General features: G+C 35.4%; 3 protein-coding genes across 4 annotated transcripts; all 3 read right to left on the reverse strand.

The window, feature by feature from the left end:
• Nucleotides 1-3886: 3886 nt before the first annotated feature.
• Nucleotides 3887-7579, reverse strand: LOC105141472 (uncharacterized). Of its 2 annotated transcripts, XM_011048701.1 has the most exons (7): nucleotides 6812-7579; nucleotides 6566-6715; nucleotides 6147-6326; nucleotides 5853-5897; nucleotides 5611-5789; nucleotides 5020-5415; nucleotides 3887-4947 (listed from the first exon to the last, which is right to left on the reverse strand). In XM_011048701.1, exons 1-7 carry the CDS (start codon nucleotides 7311-7313, stop codon nucleotides 4288-4290), a joined length of 2112 nt encoding a protein of 703 aa, XP_011047003.1. In that variant the 5' UTR covers nucleotides 7314-7579; the 3' UTR covers nucleotides 3887-4287. The 2 variants fall into 2 exon arrangements, with proteins under 2 accessions (XP_011047003.1, XP_011047002.1); XM_011048700.1 differs by having other exon boundaries at nucleotides 5020-5789.
• Nucleotides 7580-8612: 1033 nt separating this feature from the next.
• LOC105141473 (uncharacterized) lies at nucleotides 8613-11779 on the reverse strand. Its single transcript, XM_011048702.1, has 6 exons — nucleotides 11198-11779; nucleotides 10922-11071; nucleotides 10664-10840; nucleotides 10332-10376; nucleotides 9672-10207; nucleotides 8613-9383 (listed from the first exon to the last, which is right to left on the reverse strand). The coding sequence occupies exons 1-6, from the start codon at nucleotides 11724-11726 to the stop codon at nucleotides 8763-8765; spliced, it is 2058 nt and encodes a 685-aa protein (XP_011047004.1). The 5' UTR covers nucleotides 11727-11779; the 3' UTR covers nucleotides 8613-8762.
• Nucleotides 11780-15376: 3597 nt separating this feature from the next.
• Nucleotides 15377-17422, reverse strand: LOC105141474 (plastid-lipid-associated protein, chloroplastic). Its single transcript, XM_011048703.1, has 3 exons — nucleotides 16811-17422; nucleotides 16215-16410; nucleotides 15377-15902 (listed from the first exon to the last, which is right to left on the reverse strand). The coding sequence occupies exons 1-3, from the start codon at nucleotides 17287-17289 to the stop codon at nucleotides 15588-15590; spliced, it is 990 nt and encodes a 329-aa protein (XP_011047005.1). The 5' UTR covers nucleotides 17290-17422; the 3' UTR covers nucleotides 15377-15587.
• Nucleotides 17423-17925: the final 503 nt, after the last annotated feature.

A 17925-nucleotide genomic window follows, 5' to 3' on the forward strand; every position in this document is an offset into this window, starting at 1 on the left:
TTTTCCGCCACACTTGATAATACTTCATCGGCTAATGCTAAATGTATGTTAGCAATAGCATTGCCATCCATCTCATTCCATTTTGCATCATCAGTGATCTCCGCGGGCCGATCCCCAATTGCTGCCAAGCAATTGTCTTTTCTTAAGATTGCCTTGATTCTCATTTTCCACAGTGAGAAATTGCTCCCATTAAACCTCTCAATCTCGTACTTTGCTGCCATTGTATTCACCAAGATCTATTCAGCTATCACCGTTTCACAGATCTGTAACGTATATAGAAATAGTATCGTGTGAATAATACTTCACTAAGTAAGTTCCCAGGAAAGATTGGAGGGGTCACAAACGGTCCTGCTTAAAACCCAATCTCCTTAGACAGAACTTCCTGTGATTCTCATTTTCCACAATGAGAAATTGCTCCCATTAAACCTCTCAATCTTGTACTTTGCTGCCATTGTATTCACCAAGATCTATTCAGCTATCACCGTTTCACAGATCTGTAACGTATATAGAAATAGTATCGTGTGAATAATACTTCACTAAGTAAGTTCCCAGGAAAGATTGGAGGGGTCACAAACGGTCCCGCTTAAAACCCAATCTCCTTAGACAGAACTTCCTAGACTGTATTTAATCACCGCACTGACTTTCTATATACGCCAACAGCAACGTATGTGAACAGTACCGTATGGATGAATAGTGTCGTATATGTCAATATTTTTCTACAACCATCACTTCTGATAATTATACTAAAATCAGCTAAAATATTTATTGTAGTAGTTAGCGGTTGTTTGGTATTTGTTAGTTAATGCCAAGACTCTTATTTTTTCTATAAATAGAGATAAATACAAGAGAGTGAGATCAATAAAAAAAATATATGCAGTGAGTATAAGTGCAACTATGGGAGTGAAAAAAAGCAAATTTAAAAGAAATATCTAAGATAAAAGTGAAACACTGGGTTTTGTGGGATTGTACTGAATTGAGTTGAGTGTTTGTATCATTCCTCCAATAATATATAATTTGTTGTCTTTGTGGATATACCTGATTTTGGGAAACCATGTAAATCTGCTTGTTTGCATTTTTTTATCTATTGTGTTTGTTTTCGATCCAATATGCACAATAAATTGATACCAAAGCATTATGAAAACTAGAACACTAAAAATCATGTTTTTCATCTTTTGGTTTAAAGTTGCAAAATTTTCAAAGTTCTTAGATCTTGATCTTTACCACTTGTGGAGATTCCTCTCGTTAATACGAGTCTGACGATATAAAGATCATTGAAATCGAAGTTGAAACAAGCCATGTAGAACTCGTTGAAGTTTTGCTTAAAATCTACTGAAAAAACCAGACAGTGCTGGAGCTCAAACCTGAAAAGATTGCCACGTCATTTGACAAGTTAAGGATGAGTCATCATCCATGTCATCAATAAATGGTCCATAGTGACGAAGTATTCTTTTGACAGAATAAGAACATTTCGTTCACAGTGATAAAATATTCTTTAGCTGACTAAACCCAGTTAAAAATATTCTATTTTCATCACTAGAAAACCATTCTAGTGAATGTTTTCTTGATTTTACATGTTCTTATCACATGTGCCATAATAAGCATTTATTCTCGAGACTTGAGGAGTTTGATGGAGGAGTTGTGTTGATGAGTAATGATAATGTTTGTGAGATCAAAAGAATTAGCATTATCTATCTGAAAATACATAATGGGGTAGTCAAGACACTAATAAAGGTACAATATGTACTTGACTTGAAGAAAAATCTCTTCTCACTTGGAGTCCTAGAATCCAGTGGTTATAAGATTTCATGCATGATGAAGTCCTGATAGCAATCTGTAGTGCATTATTTATCTTAAAAGACACGAGGATAGAAAACTTATATTTCTTGGATTGATTTTTATTTACTGCTATAACAAGTATCTTCAAAAGTATAGAAGATGATAAAATAGATAATTTCAGACTTCGACACATGTGCTTGGGGTATGCTAGTGAAAAGGATTTACAAGGATTAGTCAAGTAAAGTATATTAAAAGACGCCAAGATTGGAAGCATGAGTTATGTGAGTATTATGTTCTTGGAAAACAAATAAGGGTCAAGTTTGGCATTGTAGTACACAACACAAATGAGATTCTAAATTATATTTACACAGACATATAGGGACCTTCAAAGATTAATCTATTGGAGGTAATTATTGGTTTGTTACTTTTATTGATGATTTTTCAAGACGAGTATGAGTGTACATCATGAAACAAGAAGATAAGGTTCTTAATATTTTTTTTTGAAATGAAAAAAATGATAGAGACTCAAATTTTAAAAATTAATATATATCTCAAAATACTTCTGTTTTCTGACGAATAGAGCTTTGATATTAATTGTTGGTGGGAGAAATCACTAGTGATGGTTTTGAAACACTCAAAGAAGATAAAACATACTTTTTTATTATGAAACAAAAAGATAAGGTTCTTAATATTTTTTTTTGAAATGAAAAAAATGATAGAGACTCAAATTTTAAAAATTAATATATATCTCAAAATACTTCTGTTTTCTGACGAATAGAGCTTTGATATTAATTGTTGGTGGGAGAAATCACTAGTGATGGTTTTGAAACACTCAAAGAAGATAAAACATACTTTTTTATTTTAAAAATAAAAGCTTACAATAATTAAAATAAAAGCTTCAATGCATATCATCTCTCTTTCTCTCAGTATTTCTCTCATCAATAGGAGCAAGAACAAGCAGCTGCAGGGCCAGGCCAGATGTTCGTGTTGTTTGTTACTTACATAATCTTCCATTAAATTTATTTGGTATGTTTCATTCTCCCTCTCTGTTTCATCTGTTTGCTTGTTCAAAGGATTCATCAGTATTGGCAACAAGGATTATCTGAAACTGGTTTCAATTTGATAGAAATCCTCTCAATTATCAACAAATCAATAACCTGTGATGTAGGAATCTGAGGTTTGAACTTGACGAACATAGGAAAAATTTAGACATCATTACACAAGGCATGGCTACAACAAGTATATTTAGAGGAAAGTTTTGATAGTGATGGATAGAGAGGAAAATAAGTTAGTGCAAGGTAGCAGTCCGGGATAAAAGAGACCGTGTGTAGAGTCGCTTTGGCCCAGTTTTCCTTGTTGTATATCGTCAAAATGATTGTTGATCCAGATGCTACTATCATCATAATCACAGAGAGGAACAGAGATGTGAAGCCCGCCATCAACTTGTAATGTTGATTTCAACAGAACAGACGCTTAAGTTTGTATTGATAAAACCTTGCAAGTGGACTGCTGTCCGTTTCAATGAACACAGCTTGCATCTTGCCATAGATTTCAAAGCTGCTAGCTGCTTGATGCTTTCTTTGGTTGACACTAGCCACCGTCTCCCGCCGAATCAACTGCAAATGACTGAACATGTTCTATAAGCATCCAAAGGGGTTCTCAGTTAATGAGTTTAAGAATTGTTTTGAAACTTCTGTAATCTGACATGTCTTTTGAGGACAACAAGGCTCAAAGTATTACGCAATGGAGACAGTGGTAGAGGACCATTAGAAGCAGGCAGCCCAACTATTGACGCAATACAGGAATCTAACAACGAAGTTTTTCTTAGTGAACAAACAGAACTTGAAAGAGCAAAACCTATTAGAGTTTTGGGTAATTGAAATTAGATGATCAGAAGCCATTATGTTATAAGAAAACAGTGGAGCATTACATGCCAATTAATCACACTATTTTGGTCTGCATGAACTGATTCTGCGTAATAATTCTGTAAAGTCCTTCCTTGCCTGTCAGCAAATTATTTCCAAGTTCAGCGAAACTAATTATGTAAAAGCTCACTTAATTCATCACCATCCTCAAATTAAAATAAAACAAAATAACCCAATTTGGAAAATTAAATTAATTTCTCCAAGTTCTTATTATTCCTTCGCAATCAAATAGATGGAAAGCAAAATCAAAGGGCCACAATGGTAGTGAGTCCCCCGGTTTCTATCAGCTTATATGAAAAACAAATGAAAACTAAGTATCAGCTCTTAGCTGCATAATTGAGGGTCTTGAAGAGGTGAATTGCTGTTTTTTTCTGAGATCGTTGCATGTATATTAATTCAATTGAGAGATAGTGGCCATTGGAAAGGATTTATACTTTCTTGCGGTCAGAGAGAGCAGATACTCTATTAATAAAGCTTGATAGCTCAAAACAGATAACAAACACCTTGGAAGGTTATTTTAATGGAGGTTAAGAGACAGGGGAGCGGTAATGATAGAAAAGAGTAGGAAGACTGCTTATAATTCATCTCAACGCCGCTTGCAAATGGAGGACAGAGTGGCCCTAACCAAACTACGGACGGAGTTAATAGGAACCCTGATGAGATTGATTGAGGTCTTCAATGTATTCATAAATGTCAAATACAAAGGGACCTGCAAGACAGCAAATATGCTGACCGGAAGGAATGCAACGGTGTAAATGAGAAGCGTAGTCCAACGTTTCTTCAAATGAACAATGAGCAAAATGGTCGCGGTGAATGTAAGCATCATCACTGCGACCGAGAAGAAGAGGAAAGAGAAACCGAGTGTCAGTTTTCGAGGGAGAGACTGGCTGAAATCCTGAAGCTGGAATGGGGAAGTGAGGATTGACAGGAACATTACAACAGAAGTCAAGGAGCTTGCCAAAGATAGAACATCCATGACAGTGAAAACCAAGAAAATAGGATCATGCAGGAGAACGGGAAGACCGGTGTCTTGATTGGATCCTCCGGGTACAGTGTAGGCAGCAGCAAAGGCAACTGTGGCAATGAGAACAGCAACAGTAGAACATGATTCTGATGTCCTCTTTAGCCACTCCTGAGCTTCCTTGAGGAGTTTAGTGTGTGTTCTATTGAAGAATTCTTCGGCAGTCTCATCCTTGTAGCGGCTGCGATGCATTTCATAATGGGGAGGAATTATCTTCTGCACACGCTGCATATCATCAAATCAGTATGGAATTGAACATATTCAAGACAAATGAATGTAAAGAGACAAATGGCTCACATCAAACCAATGCAGTTCCTCTTGTAGCTGGAGTGCAGGACCAGGCATGGTTCCTCCACTGTAGTACTGCATGACAGCAACATGGTGCAACAAGGTGTAGCCATTTTCGTCGATCCGTCGAACCAACCTGGTCATTGGTATTTCCATCTTCTTGACCATGTTAAATATCTCTTTTTGACGGTTCTTAATAGCCACATGCATTATGTTCTGCCCCTTACGACTAACATGTTCAACTGCTTGAGGATATACATCAAGTATCTCTTCAACAATCTCTACTATTCCATTGCTAGTTGCTAATAGCAATGAGGTGTCAGCTTCACCGTCTAAATTGTTTGCTTTTGATTTACCCGGGGCTTGTGGCAATGATGTAGGAGTTGGTGCCGAGCCAGCTTCACCGTCTAAATTGTTTGCTTTTGATATATCTGGGGCTTGTGCTAATGAGGTTGGGGTTGGTGTCGAGCCAGCTTCACCATCTAAAAAATTGTTTGCTTTTGATGTTTCCGGTGTTTGTGCAGTAGTCACACAGGCTCCTAAATTTCCTTGCTTTCCTTCTGTTTTTCTGCGTCCTTGTTTTTTATTCTCTCCTCTAATTTCTCCTCCTCCTCCTCCTTCTTCTTTTGCTGCAGGGTTCACAACGCTTATCTTTCCTATGTCTTCTTCGGTGCTGATATGTTCCCATGAAGTGTCGTCTGCAATCAATAGTTTGGCAAGCCTTAAAGCAGATTCATGTTTTCTCTTCTCTTTCCTGATATTTTCCATCACTGGCCAACCTGTTCAACTTCATTCATGAGAGAGAGATCAAGAAAGAAAAATGAGAGAAGGGAGGAGATCACCTTTACGAAAAAGGCTCCAAAGTGATTGATTCATCTTCCTTAGAACTGCAAATGGGAGTTGTATATCAAAATTTAATAATCACACATAAGACCACAATGTTGAGCTGTAAACAAATATATATATATATATATATATAAACCCTTTCAAAACATCAAACAATTTTTCAAGCAAAATGAATAAGAGATATATGAAATTAATTCTCTGGCAAAGGACATTGTAGGAAAACATCAGGACAAACATGTGGCAAAATACTTTGCAGCAAATGTTTATGGAGTTGTAAGAACATAGCATACCTGAAGAAATTTTTTGTATTATCATAAAGAAGATGTCGACTAAAACTTTAAGCATTTTGGGGAGCTTGGAGTCTCTTGATTTATCACCATCCTCATCTTCTTGGTCCACATCTAACATACCTTTGTATCTGTCTTCTTCGCCACTGCTGTCGTTCCTCTCCGCATCATCATCGGGAACACCTAGAAATCACCATCGTACGCCGGTAAACTAGTTAACAAATAATCTGGTTAAATATGTTATGGGGAGAGCAGAGAGCACATCTCATTGATTTGTTGTGCCAATATCACTTTCTATTTTTTCCTTAATCTACCTTATATCAGCGACAGTGCGTGTCGATTCCTGGTATACATGACCATGTTTCATTTACAATGTGCATGGCTTGGAGAATGTATTCAAAGAGAAGGAAAGATGGCATTACAATAATTAATGAAACTCTTCAGGAAACCATAGCTGCTCCCACTCTTGAATGCAGATGGATTACTTGAGAGCAGCTGAAGCGCTATCTTCCCCTTTCCGTCTTCTGCAGCAACCAATCCCGGGTACTTTTTAGCTATCACATATGCGAGATCTGCAATAACAAACAGTTTGACAATGTAATAGCTAGTAGAAATTATTATCATTAAAAAATAAGAGCATATGCAGGATGAGTTACAGTTGTTCCTACCAAAGAACTCGGCAAGGATAGTCATGTGAAGGATGGTAGTTTTGTCGCTCCTAGACAGATGATGTTTAACTTTCTCTGGACCTTCATTCCCCACTTCACCAGCAAGAAGCTTGAACATTTCAGTGTGACCAAATTGGGCTGCTTTAAACAAAGGCATTTCATCGTACTTATTAGGCATGGATAGTAATAGCGGTTCCTTCTCCAGCAATTCCTTTACTAGTGTTGTCATGTTGGTGGAAGCAGCTTCGTGGAGTATGGTGTCTCCAAACACATTCTCCCGAATCAATGTTCTACGATCTTTGATGTGATGCTTCAAGATTTCTCTGGCAATGCTTTCCTGCCTCATATTGATCGCCATATGAAGGACTGTATCTTCACAGACAGTCATGCTGCTTGATGGTTCCTCGGACATCATTGCATATTGATGTATCACTTCTGTCTTCTTACCCTTCCGCATACTTTCATATAAGCCTTTAAACTTACGATACTCATCGAAACCCATGTCTCTCTGCCTTTGTCTGTGATTGAATGCGTGAGCAAGTCGTTTATGTGTTCAATTAATTCTCCCTCATACAGCAATATATAAATTCTACACACCAAGTATGATCAGTGGTTTTCATCGTGTTTCACATTCCTTCTTTTGAAATAATCAAGCAAAGAATCACATCTACTTTCTTCACTTTTCCTTTCGGAGTCCATTTACTCTTGATAAGACTACAAACCAAGACTATTCATTTCTTTTTCAGAGCACTAATCACTAGAATATAAACTCTCCAAGAATTCTCATTTCTTGTTCAGATTAGTAATCATTAGAATGGCAACTTTAATAACATGTATGGCCCATTAGTTTATTCTATTCTGCTTAAAGCTCTTGATGTGTTATTCAAGCTTGAAGGCTCTGCCTTTTGCTTTAAGCTTTGAATCTTGCTGCTTCTTTTTTTTCCTTCCGAGACACATTAATTCCTTCTGCTATGGACTTGATTGTGATAGAATATTGGTGCAGGTGTTTATGATCGATCGCTAGTTACGGATCTGGAACGGCTGGTTTACATGGATAGCCTTGAAGAACAACTAGGTTACGTGGAAAGCCTTGAAGAAATATTTATAGTCTGATGGTACAAGTCTAAGCCCAAAAAAGAGACAAGTCTAAGCTTAAAAAACCGGGGTTGTATGGAGTGATTGATCCTATAAAAGATACATAACTTTCGATACAATTATTGAACCATGTTCAAGTCTTGCTAGGAATTTCCCAAGGCCTGTTTCTATAGGTGAGTCAGCTTGCTATAACAACTTATGGTTTGGAAGAAATCCAAATTAGGTCTAGAAGTTACTGTTTGGTTTAGTTTAGGATTTTTATTATTCTCAAGTTACATAGTTGATTTAGGTCTTTTGTAAGTTTATTTAAGCAGTTTTAAATTATATGTAGACTACTTGAACAGAAAATATTTAAAAATAAAATTTTTAATTAAGATTTTTGCATCGTAACTCTATTTAGCAGGATTTTGTGTTGCTTATAATATCTGCTTTTCTGTGTTGTTTCTCTCTGCATCAAATATTTAATGGACATCCAGTAATGGAACTTTTTTTCCCATGGCAGGTTATCGTTTTTTTTTCACATGTAAAAGCAGAAAACTTCTATAGCTTTTAAACTTCGTTTAAATTATCATCTAAAAATTCTGTATATCTTCACAAATTCGTGGCATGATTGTATATGTTTTATCAATCTTTTTGTTAGTTTGACGATGAAGAGTACTTGTAGTGCTGTGCAAATAGAAGTTCAGGAAGTAGCAGGCTAGCTACATCCACAAATGAGAACGTAAAATCTTGACCGAATTATGGGGAGGGGTATATTTTTCCGTACAATATTTCTGAAAACATTCATCAAATGGAGAAACAACAAATTCCACAAGACTTGCTACCTTGTAGCCAGAAGCTCATCAGCAACAATATTTCATACTTGTGAACAAGTTAGAGAGTCAATGAAACTCGATAGCATACCCCTCACAGTAAACCAAGCAATATTGAGATAAAGAGGGAACTGAAGCACAAGGAAGATTGTCACTGGGCAGCAAGCAACTGTGTAAATTGGAATTGCAGCCCAATGAAGTCTCTGGCTGATCATAAGCACAAGAGTTGCTGCGAAAGCAACCATCATTGCCGTCACAGCAAAAAATAAAGTAGTTAAACCCAGGACAAGCTTCAAAGGAAGAGACGTCTTGAAATCTTGTTCGTTCATGTTGGATGTCATGATGGACAGAAACACCACCACCGAAGTGAGGGCAAAGCACAATGATATTGTGTCTGAGATTGTGAAGACATGAAACGGAGTCGTGTCGATAAGCAAAGGATGGCCTGTCTTTGAGTTGGAACCTCCTGGAACTGTGTAGGCAGAGGTGAAAGCAACTGTGGCAATTAGAACTGCAACTAGAGTACAAGCCTGTGTTGTTCGCATTAGCCACTTACTCCCGTCTTTCACCAACCTTTTGTGTTCAGTGGTGAACAATTCTTGGGCTGTCTGTCCTTTCTCGTTCCGATGATTGACGAAATATGCAGGCACAATTTTCTTCACCCTCTAAATAAATTGGACAAAGGAAAACTAGAAGTTAGTTTGTTATGCAATCTGGTGTCATAAAATCTGAGGCCATATCTGTTATTCTGCCTTCAAACAGCAAGAGTTTGCAACTGTTTAGCATGTCTGCTTCTAATTGATATTGCGTTTCTAATGCAGCATTTACTTGTTTGCTTTGTACGTCCCTATGTGGCCATATAAACTGCAGTCTAGGTAACTAGAAGGCAATGTAAATGGGAAGAAAAGCTACTTCAAAGCAGAACGTGCCACACCGAAGGGGAAAAAAGGCACCTTAAACCACTGAATATCGGACTGCATGCGTAGGGCGTCTCCTGGTCTGTCTCTATGATGAGTCCCACCTAGGTATGCAGCTTGATGCAAAATACTGTCACCATTACGAGTGATTCTCCTCCCAAGCCTCGGCATTAAAGCATAAGAAGATGGAAGAAGGTCCAAAATTTCTTTCCCATGGCATCTGGCTGCAGCATGAAAAATGCTTTCATCCTTCTCATTGATGTGCTCTATAGCCTGCGGATACACATCAAGAATAGCTTTTATAATCTCCACGATCCCATGTCTTGCTGCTGCAATAAGAGGAGTCTCCTTAGGAGAGGTGGTTTCAATTTGCTCAGGAGGATCCGAAGGGAACTGATACTCTTCTTCTGTTTCTGCTTCATCTACCTTGCCATGAGAGAGGATTTTATAGCCAGACCTCCCATGGTCTACATTCCACCATGTCAAGTCTGTTTCAGCTAATATTTGGACAAGTTCAAGCACTCCTTTTTGCTTCTTTTTTATGCCCCACAATTTTCTAATACCTGGAAATCCTATCAAAATATCCATGCTATATAAGAGCAACAAAGTTGAGTTGCATCCAAAATTCGCTCGAGATTATTTATACTTGTAGATCATTGATGAAAATATAACATTTGTAGAAAAGAAAATGCATACCCTTAGCCATGCACCTCAATACGCCATGGTAAATCTTTGAAATTGCTGCAATTTTTCATCAAATTACATGGTTAGTCGAAGAAGATCTATGACAAGTTAAATATGGAACAAGAACCTTTTTTATATGATCAATGAATGAAACCAGATAGAGGACCTGAAGGAGATTTATTTTCGGTTGCATGAAAAGAATGAACAATCAAAAAACAAACTACAACTTGAAGAATGCCTATTTTGTAAGAGATTCACTGGAAATAAGACAGATTCTTGAGGAAGTTAAGTAAATTTATCGCACATGCCAGTATTTTCTTTCAATCTGAAGGGACAGAAAAAACCTGAAGCAGAATTGCTGGATTGGTGGGAGAGAATCCTGCCATGGCCACTCTCCAAATCTTGTCCCTGACTCGAATGGAGCTTTCCACTTTCCTTGACGTCGTCACTATCATCCAGCTCCTTGTCATCATCACTATCACCCAGCTCCTTATCATCATCACCGCCAATATCTGGAAGGCCTATTGAGAATCATGAAGTTATAACAATTGCCTAGGGCTTAGAGACACCATTGAAAACCATAACAAAAGCTGCAAACATACAAAAATAAAGAAGTTTCCGCAGCATTCCCATGGGATATCCACTCTTGAAAGCAGATGGCATGCTAGCAAGCAGTTGAAGACATGACATGCCATTCTCATCCACCGCCCCCGGAAGGTGTGCATCCCATAATGCCAGATGCGATGCTGTTTCTGCATTAATTGAGAAAACAGAAATTTAAAGCTACATGCCTTCCCTAAAAACATATAGCTGTTAATTCGAGAAGAGCATCACAAAATAATGAAAACAAAATTTCCGAGGTTAAGTGAAAGAAATACCAAAGTATCTGCCAAGGACCGCAATATGAAGAATGGAGGTTGAATCGCGTCTCCTACGATGAACATCCTTGTTCTTAATTTTAGAACACAAAAACCTCACCATTTTGGTTCTGCCAAATGCAGCAGCCCTGAAGAGCGCAGTTTCTCCTCTATTGTTCGTGATTTGGAGTAGCTCGTCAGAACAATACTCGTTTTTCTGTCCATCATTTATTGTGCTGCAATGGAGCTCTCTATCAAAATTCAACAGGATCTTGGCCATTTCCACATTGCCTGTGGCCGCTGCCTCGTGAACAGCATTATTTCCATAGATATCAGATACCTTGTAACTGAATGGTGGTGCGATATCCAGTAAATGTTTGAGCAGTTTCTTGTCATTACTGTGGACTGCAATGTGAAGTACAGTGTCCTTGGTGACAGTCAACGGAAAACCTACAGCTTCAGGATGTTGCTCGTAGTACCTTTTCAAGCTTTCCCAATCTTTTTTCATGGCAGCGCGATAGGGCTTCGTTATTCTTGCAACACTTCCCATTTCTTGATTGCAACCTCGCACGCACACTCACACTCACAGGGAGTGACTTCAGTAGTTTAGCAGCATGTATAACCTTCTGAAGATGATTGTCCTTTGCTTTGTTGACGTAAAGTGCATCCTGATTCCGGATTTATAGCATCCACTTTGCTTGCAGCAATCACCTAGAATCCTGGCATGCCTACAGGTAATGTTTTATGCTATGTTCCGTCTTTTCCCCTGGCTTTATTAGCATTAGCATTAGCATTAACAATTATTAACATTATTATTAATCAATTGACATTAACATTAAAAAGAAAGTGGAAGAGGACATGGGTTTTACCGTGTAATCCATGTTCATCCAGATTACTATTTATGGCGTTGTTCACTGTGCAGATTCCCTTCCTCAGTCCCTCGAATGTTTTTTCTTTGATTTAGTCATCCAACTTCAGTTTCTTTCAATCTGTTTCTCAATAGTTGTCCTTGGTTTTCCCTTTCTCTTCGGATTGTGTATCATCGCGTGCCTCGAATGTTGAGGATTGTTTTTAAGAATGAATAGCATGTCGATTTTACCTGAGCGGATCTTGAGTTGAATAAACAAAAGGGGACCAAAACCGACAACAATACAAGGAATTGCGTATTATCATATATGTGAGGTGTCCATGATTGTTTTGAATTGAATGATATTTTTTTTAGATTAATGTGAGTGTTTTAATCAGTTTGTGTGTATCATGATTAATCTATAAATTATAAAATTAACGACTATATAAGCCTTTGATAACCATTATATAAGACATTTTGATTCTACATGAGCGGGTTTTCAGTTTATGTGTATCATAATTAATCTATAAATCCTAAAATTAATGATTATATAAGTCCTTGATGACCTTGATGATGACCTTGATGACCATGTGAGACATTTTGATTCTACATGAGCGGGTTTTAGTAATTGTCAAAAACAAAATTAAAAAAAAAACAGATAGAGAATCGAAATTTGCAGCTTTGTTTTCCATGTTTACTTTTCAGGTGGCGTGTGAATCTACGCTTTGGTCCCTTGATTTGCATTTTGTTTACACATGGTCCCTTTTATTTTTTATTTAAGTCTCAGTATTTATTTGTTTTACGTCTTAGTCCCTAGAAGTTGAGAGCGGAGAGAAAGTTGCCGAAAACACTTGAGGAGAGAGGGTTTTAAAATGTCTAGATTTTGGCTATTAATAATTTTGATTTTGGTGTCTATGAATTCTTCCTTGAGAGATGAACTCAATGCAGATGGTTTTCACTATTAATGTGATGTAAGCGAGAAGCACAAGAATAGTAACAAAGCATAGAAAAGATGGATCTGATGAGTGAAAAGAATTGCAAGTATAAACCCTAAACTTGTAGAATTATTCTCGATAAATAAGGTCTAGTAAAGTCTACATTTTGAAAGACATTTACAGTTCTTTTAAATATGATAAAAAAAAATAAAAAATTTGACATTTACTAGCTAATAGTATTATAATCCTTAAAAAAAAAGGAACATGAAACACGATGCATAGGAAAATCAAGGAAAATTAGCCCAAGCAAGATCATCTAATTCTAATTTCAAGAAATTTGTGTAGCAAATGGACAAGCAAAGTTGGCCATTGTCTTGAAAATCTCTTACAAAAATTTGAGTCTTATCTAATATTTAGATCGAAAGCTATAACTTTTTAGCTAAGTTCGATACAATTTTTTTTTTTTAAAACCTAATCTTATTTTAATGATTTATAAAAATATTTATTAGATTATATAATCTGTTTAGAATAACTTTACATGTAATTATAAAATATTTTTTATTTAACTGTTTAGAACTTTTAGTTTTGACTCACTTGACTATATTACAATGTTATTAGAAAAAAAAATTAATCTTAATTATATTTTTATTTAGTTTGATTTTGATTTCTTATATCAATTATAATATATTTTGTTATTAAAATCAGAGTTATAAAGGTTCATAAGATATTTTATTTTTTTATATTTTGAGGTGAAGAATCTTATTTACCCTTTAAAAATAAAAAAAAATAAAAATTAGGTGTGTTAGATGAGTTTTCATGTGGTCTAGGTATGCATGTCTAACCCATTCAAGCCTAACCCTTTAGTTTTTTATCTGATTTTTTTTCTTTTTTTTCTTTTTACAATGAGATTCTTGTTAAATAAATTCAGTTAAATGTTATTTATATAATTATGAAATTATTTTCAAATAATATTAGTATTTTTATTGTAGTATTAACAAGTATTTTTTTTGAATAATTATATACGCTAATACATTAAATATTTTCAAATAACATTTGCATCATTTTCTAAATTTAGATGAAATTTTTTTGTAATTTTTATTGTTAATTTTTTATATAATATTTCTTAAGTTTATTATTGTTATATTTTTTAATACATTCATGTCAAAATTATTAATTCATTATTTTTTTATACTGTTATTAAAACTTTGTTTTTAAGATTAAGGTTTTTAAGATTATGATAAATTTTTTGTCTTAAAAATTAAAACTTCTAATAAATTAAAAGTCATGTAAAAAAATGCGCAGAGAGATTTTTCTTTATTAAAAATATACCCTTTTATACTTATTTCAAATCATTAAGATTTTTTTGGATATTAAATTTAATTGCTTGCAATAAAACAACATAGTTTAAGAAAATATATTTTTGGTTAAAAAAATATGTTAACAACAAAAGGAGAATTTATACTACCAATTATATTCTTTATTTACGATAAAAAAATCTATCTTTATTTCTATATAATAAATTAAAAAATCAAAGATTCACATATAATAAAATCAAAGATTTTCATGTGAATTTATTTAATTTTCTATTTTAATTTGTAATTAGTATTATGAATTATTAGTTTATATAATTCTTATTTTATTTTATTACAGGATTTTATACACCCAACATAGTCTTCTATGGCATTACAAATTAATATATAATAACTATGTAGATACTATTCATATGATGATCTTTTATACTTTATTTGTTTTTTTAAAAAATATTTTTGAAAAAATTTAAATTTAAATTTTTATTTTAAATTAATATTTTTTTAGTATTTCTAGATTATTTTGATGCGTTGATATCAAAAATAATTTTTTTAAAATAAAAAAAATTATTTTAATACATTTTCAAATAAAAAATACCTTGAAAAATAACCGTAATTACAATTATATTCTCAAATATAAACAACTTAATCAACCGTAATTACAATTATATTCTCAAATATAAACAACTTAATCAAACATAACTATTAGGATGATGAACTCAATTTGTACTGGAGTAATTATTTTTTAAAATATTTTTTATTTAAAAATATATTTAAAAAATAATAATATAAAAACATAAAACAATAATTTTAAATAAATAAAAATTCCGAGTCACTTCCTAACATCTCCAAACAAGATGCTATTGTACATTGTTTTCCATTATCTAAAGTTACTTCCTAACATCTCCAAACGAGATGCTATTGTACATTGTTTTCCATTATCTAACATTCACAAATAAGCAGCTTCTTTCTGTTTTTTCACATTAATAGAAATGAAGGAAACGATCAGTCGTTGAATTCCATACAGAAGTAAATATAGCTCCATCAACTATCATGGTTCTTCAAGCGTTGAGGCAGCTTTACTTGAACAGAAACTTTGGGGCAAAGTACATGAAAAATTTATAAACCCTGTTGAAATGGGGAAAGGAGTCTTGTCATATCCATTAAAACCATCTTCGTCAAGTTTTCTAGTTTCATACATATATTATTACATACACAATTTAATATCTCCTTCGCAAAGCAACACTGTACGAGAAGGTGGAAAAACATGGGGAAGAAAAGAAAGAAAAATGATAGGGAGATTTCTTCCTTTTTTGGTTTGTTCACGGTGTCAAGAGGGGACTGCCTTCCTTAATGAGCACAAATACACTGCCAGCATCACCTCTTGAAATCCGAAGGTCATCGTCGAGGTATGTGGTTAGCAACCATGATTCAGCATTCCTGTTTGAGATAGAGAACTTCAATGGTGGTTGGCTGGAAATGGTCTTTGCAACAGATGAGGCTGTATCCTGCACGGAGGAGATTATGCCTCTGAAGGGTGTGAGGTCGATCTTTTGTCCAAGAAATTCCACATTTTCTGGTAACTCTATTGAGTCTGTCAGCTTGGGAGTCCCAATAATGCCTTCTTCAAACTTGATCTAAATCAATAGATGAATAAATTGACAACGAATGTCAGGCCAATTTTCAAAAGTTATTTAATTGTCCAATAAAAAAGAGAACTGATTGAATATTTTGAATAGAAAATTAAAAACATTAATTGGTTTCACGTGTTAATTAAGTGGCAAGTGGTAATTCTTTCACCGGTTAAAGTCTAACTTCCAGTATAGTCTAATGCCTAAATACAGAGAGACAATTTTGAAATTCTACATGTTTGATTGACTGGTATTTCTAATGTTTTTGCACCGTTAAAATGGAGATAGGGGATGTTAGACATGTAGTACAAAACAAACCTGCACACGCTTGGGGCTTCGGACTTCAAATTTGGCATTGGTACTAATGGATGTAGTAGCCAGCGGCCCTGAGAATAGAACAGAATTCTGGACAGTTAAGTTCTCTGAGTCGATCGTCTGAGATATTTCCTCAACCTTTACCAATGGCAGTGTACCCCTTGACAGCAATGGGAACAAGCCCGCAAAAGATGTGTATCTGCAGTAGCATTTGATCTCTAAGTACATGAACAGTCACCAAATCAAAATCCAAAGAGAGACTAAAGCTAGTGGTGTTTTGTGATTCAGATCTAGTTTTGCTCCAGAAGACTTAGGTACGAGATGGCACTAGTCACAGTTCATGCCGAATCGAACTCTGTAATAACCATCAACAAAAAACCATTATCGTGGGCCTCGAAACTAAACCTATGGTTGAAACTTGTATGGATTCACTAAGCTTTTATATCATAATTGGATGATTAAATCTTGGTGTAGGCAGATGCGCCCAAACCAGAATACTACATAGCAAGATGCCATTGGCTATGTTCAGTAACACACACACAACATATCCTATTGTTATATATATATATATATATATATAAAGAAGAAGAAAAGCTTACGCAAGGATCCATTTGCCATTGAGCAGAGTCAATGCCTCAGTGGGAGCAGGATTGGGGTTTCTGGCTTCAAGCTGAGTAATAAGCTCCACAACCTCAGCTCTAGTCTCACTGGTAGCATTCAGTCCACGATCAGTCCCATAAAAAGTATCCACCAGCTGTCCCTTCAAGCGATCAACCTCTGCCAGCTCTTTCAGCTCCTCCTCCCCCTTCTCAGCCAAAGCAACCGGAGGGCCTTCATCTTCTGGACTCCCCTCGTCCTCATCCACAGCCTTAACCAAGAGAAGATTCCTTTTCTTGGTGGGTTGTTCTCTGGTTACCAGAATTCTTGGTTTCAAGATCGAATTGTTGGTTGTTGGGTTGTTCTTGATCGAGTTTAGAGGGATAATCGAGGGTCTTGAAGAAGTAAAGTGGGAGAAGAGAGGTGTTTTTGAAGAGAGAGTCTTGCATGGAAATTGATTTAATTGAGAGATGGCTGCCATTTCTTTGAATTTTGGTTTCCAAGACAGAGAGGAAGAGAGGGGGGTTCGTTTTCCTTGAAACAGGGTATCGAAGACAGGCAACTAAACTATGATGTTGTCACCCACCCGTTGCGCTCAACTTGTAAAGATACGGACAGTCATAAATAGCTTGCACCCGTTTCCGGAATTTCCAGTTTATTTTATTTTGTATATTATCTCCGTTAGCTTCATCCTGTCCCTTTAAATGTTTCTTAAAAAAGGAGATAGATATAAGAGTGTTACAAGAGAGCATTCTTTTATTATTATTATTTGTAATATATTAGAGAGGTTGGCTTTTGAATTATTTTTAAGGATTAAATTTTATTTGAAATCCAATCCTTAATATTTAAGATAGTTATATATGTTAATTTTTATTAAAATCTTTAAATAAAAATTAATCCATGATGCTCAAAGCAATGTTGGTATAAATATTGAGATTATAGCAAGGCCAATGTTCAAAGCATATCTTGTAGCCACGTGGAGAAACGAAGGAGAGGGAGGCGAAGCAAGGTGCCGTGAGGCGGATAAAGCCTTGGTGTTTTATGGAGTTGACGGACGTAAACTCTAGAATCCTCTCTTGCTTGTCAATTATTGGTGTCAAAAATATCTTAAAACGTT

Source organism: Populus euphratica, unplaced genomic scaffold, assembly GCF_000495115.2.
Source record: "Populus euphratica unplaced genomic scaffold, PopEup_1.0 scaffold119.1, whole genome shotgun sequence".
Taxonomy (NCBI): Eukaryota; Viridiplantae; Streptophyta; class Magnoliopsida; order Malpighiales; family Salicaceae; genus Populus; species Populus euphratica.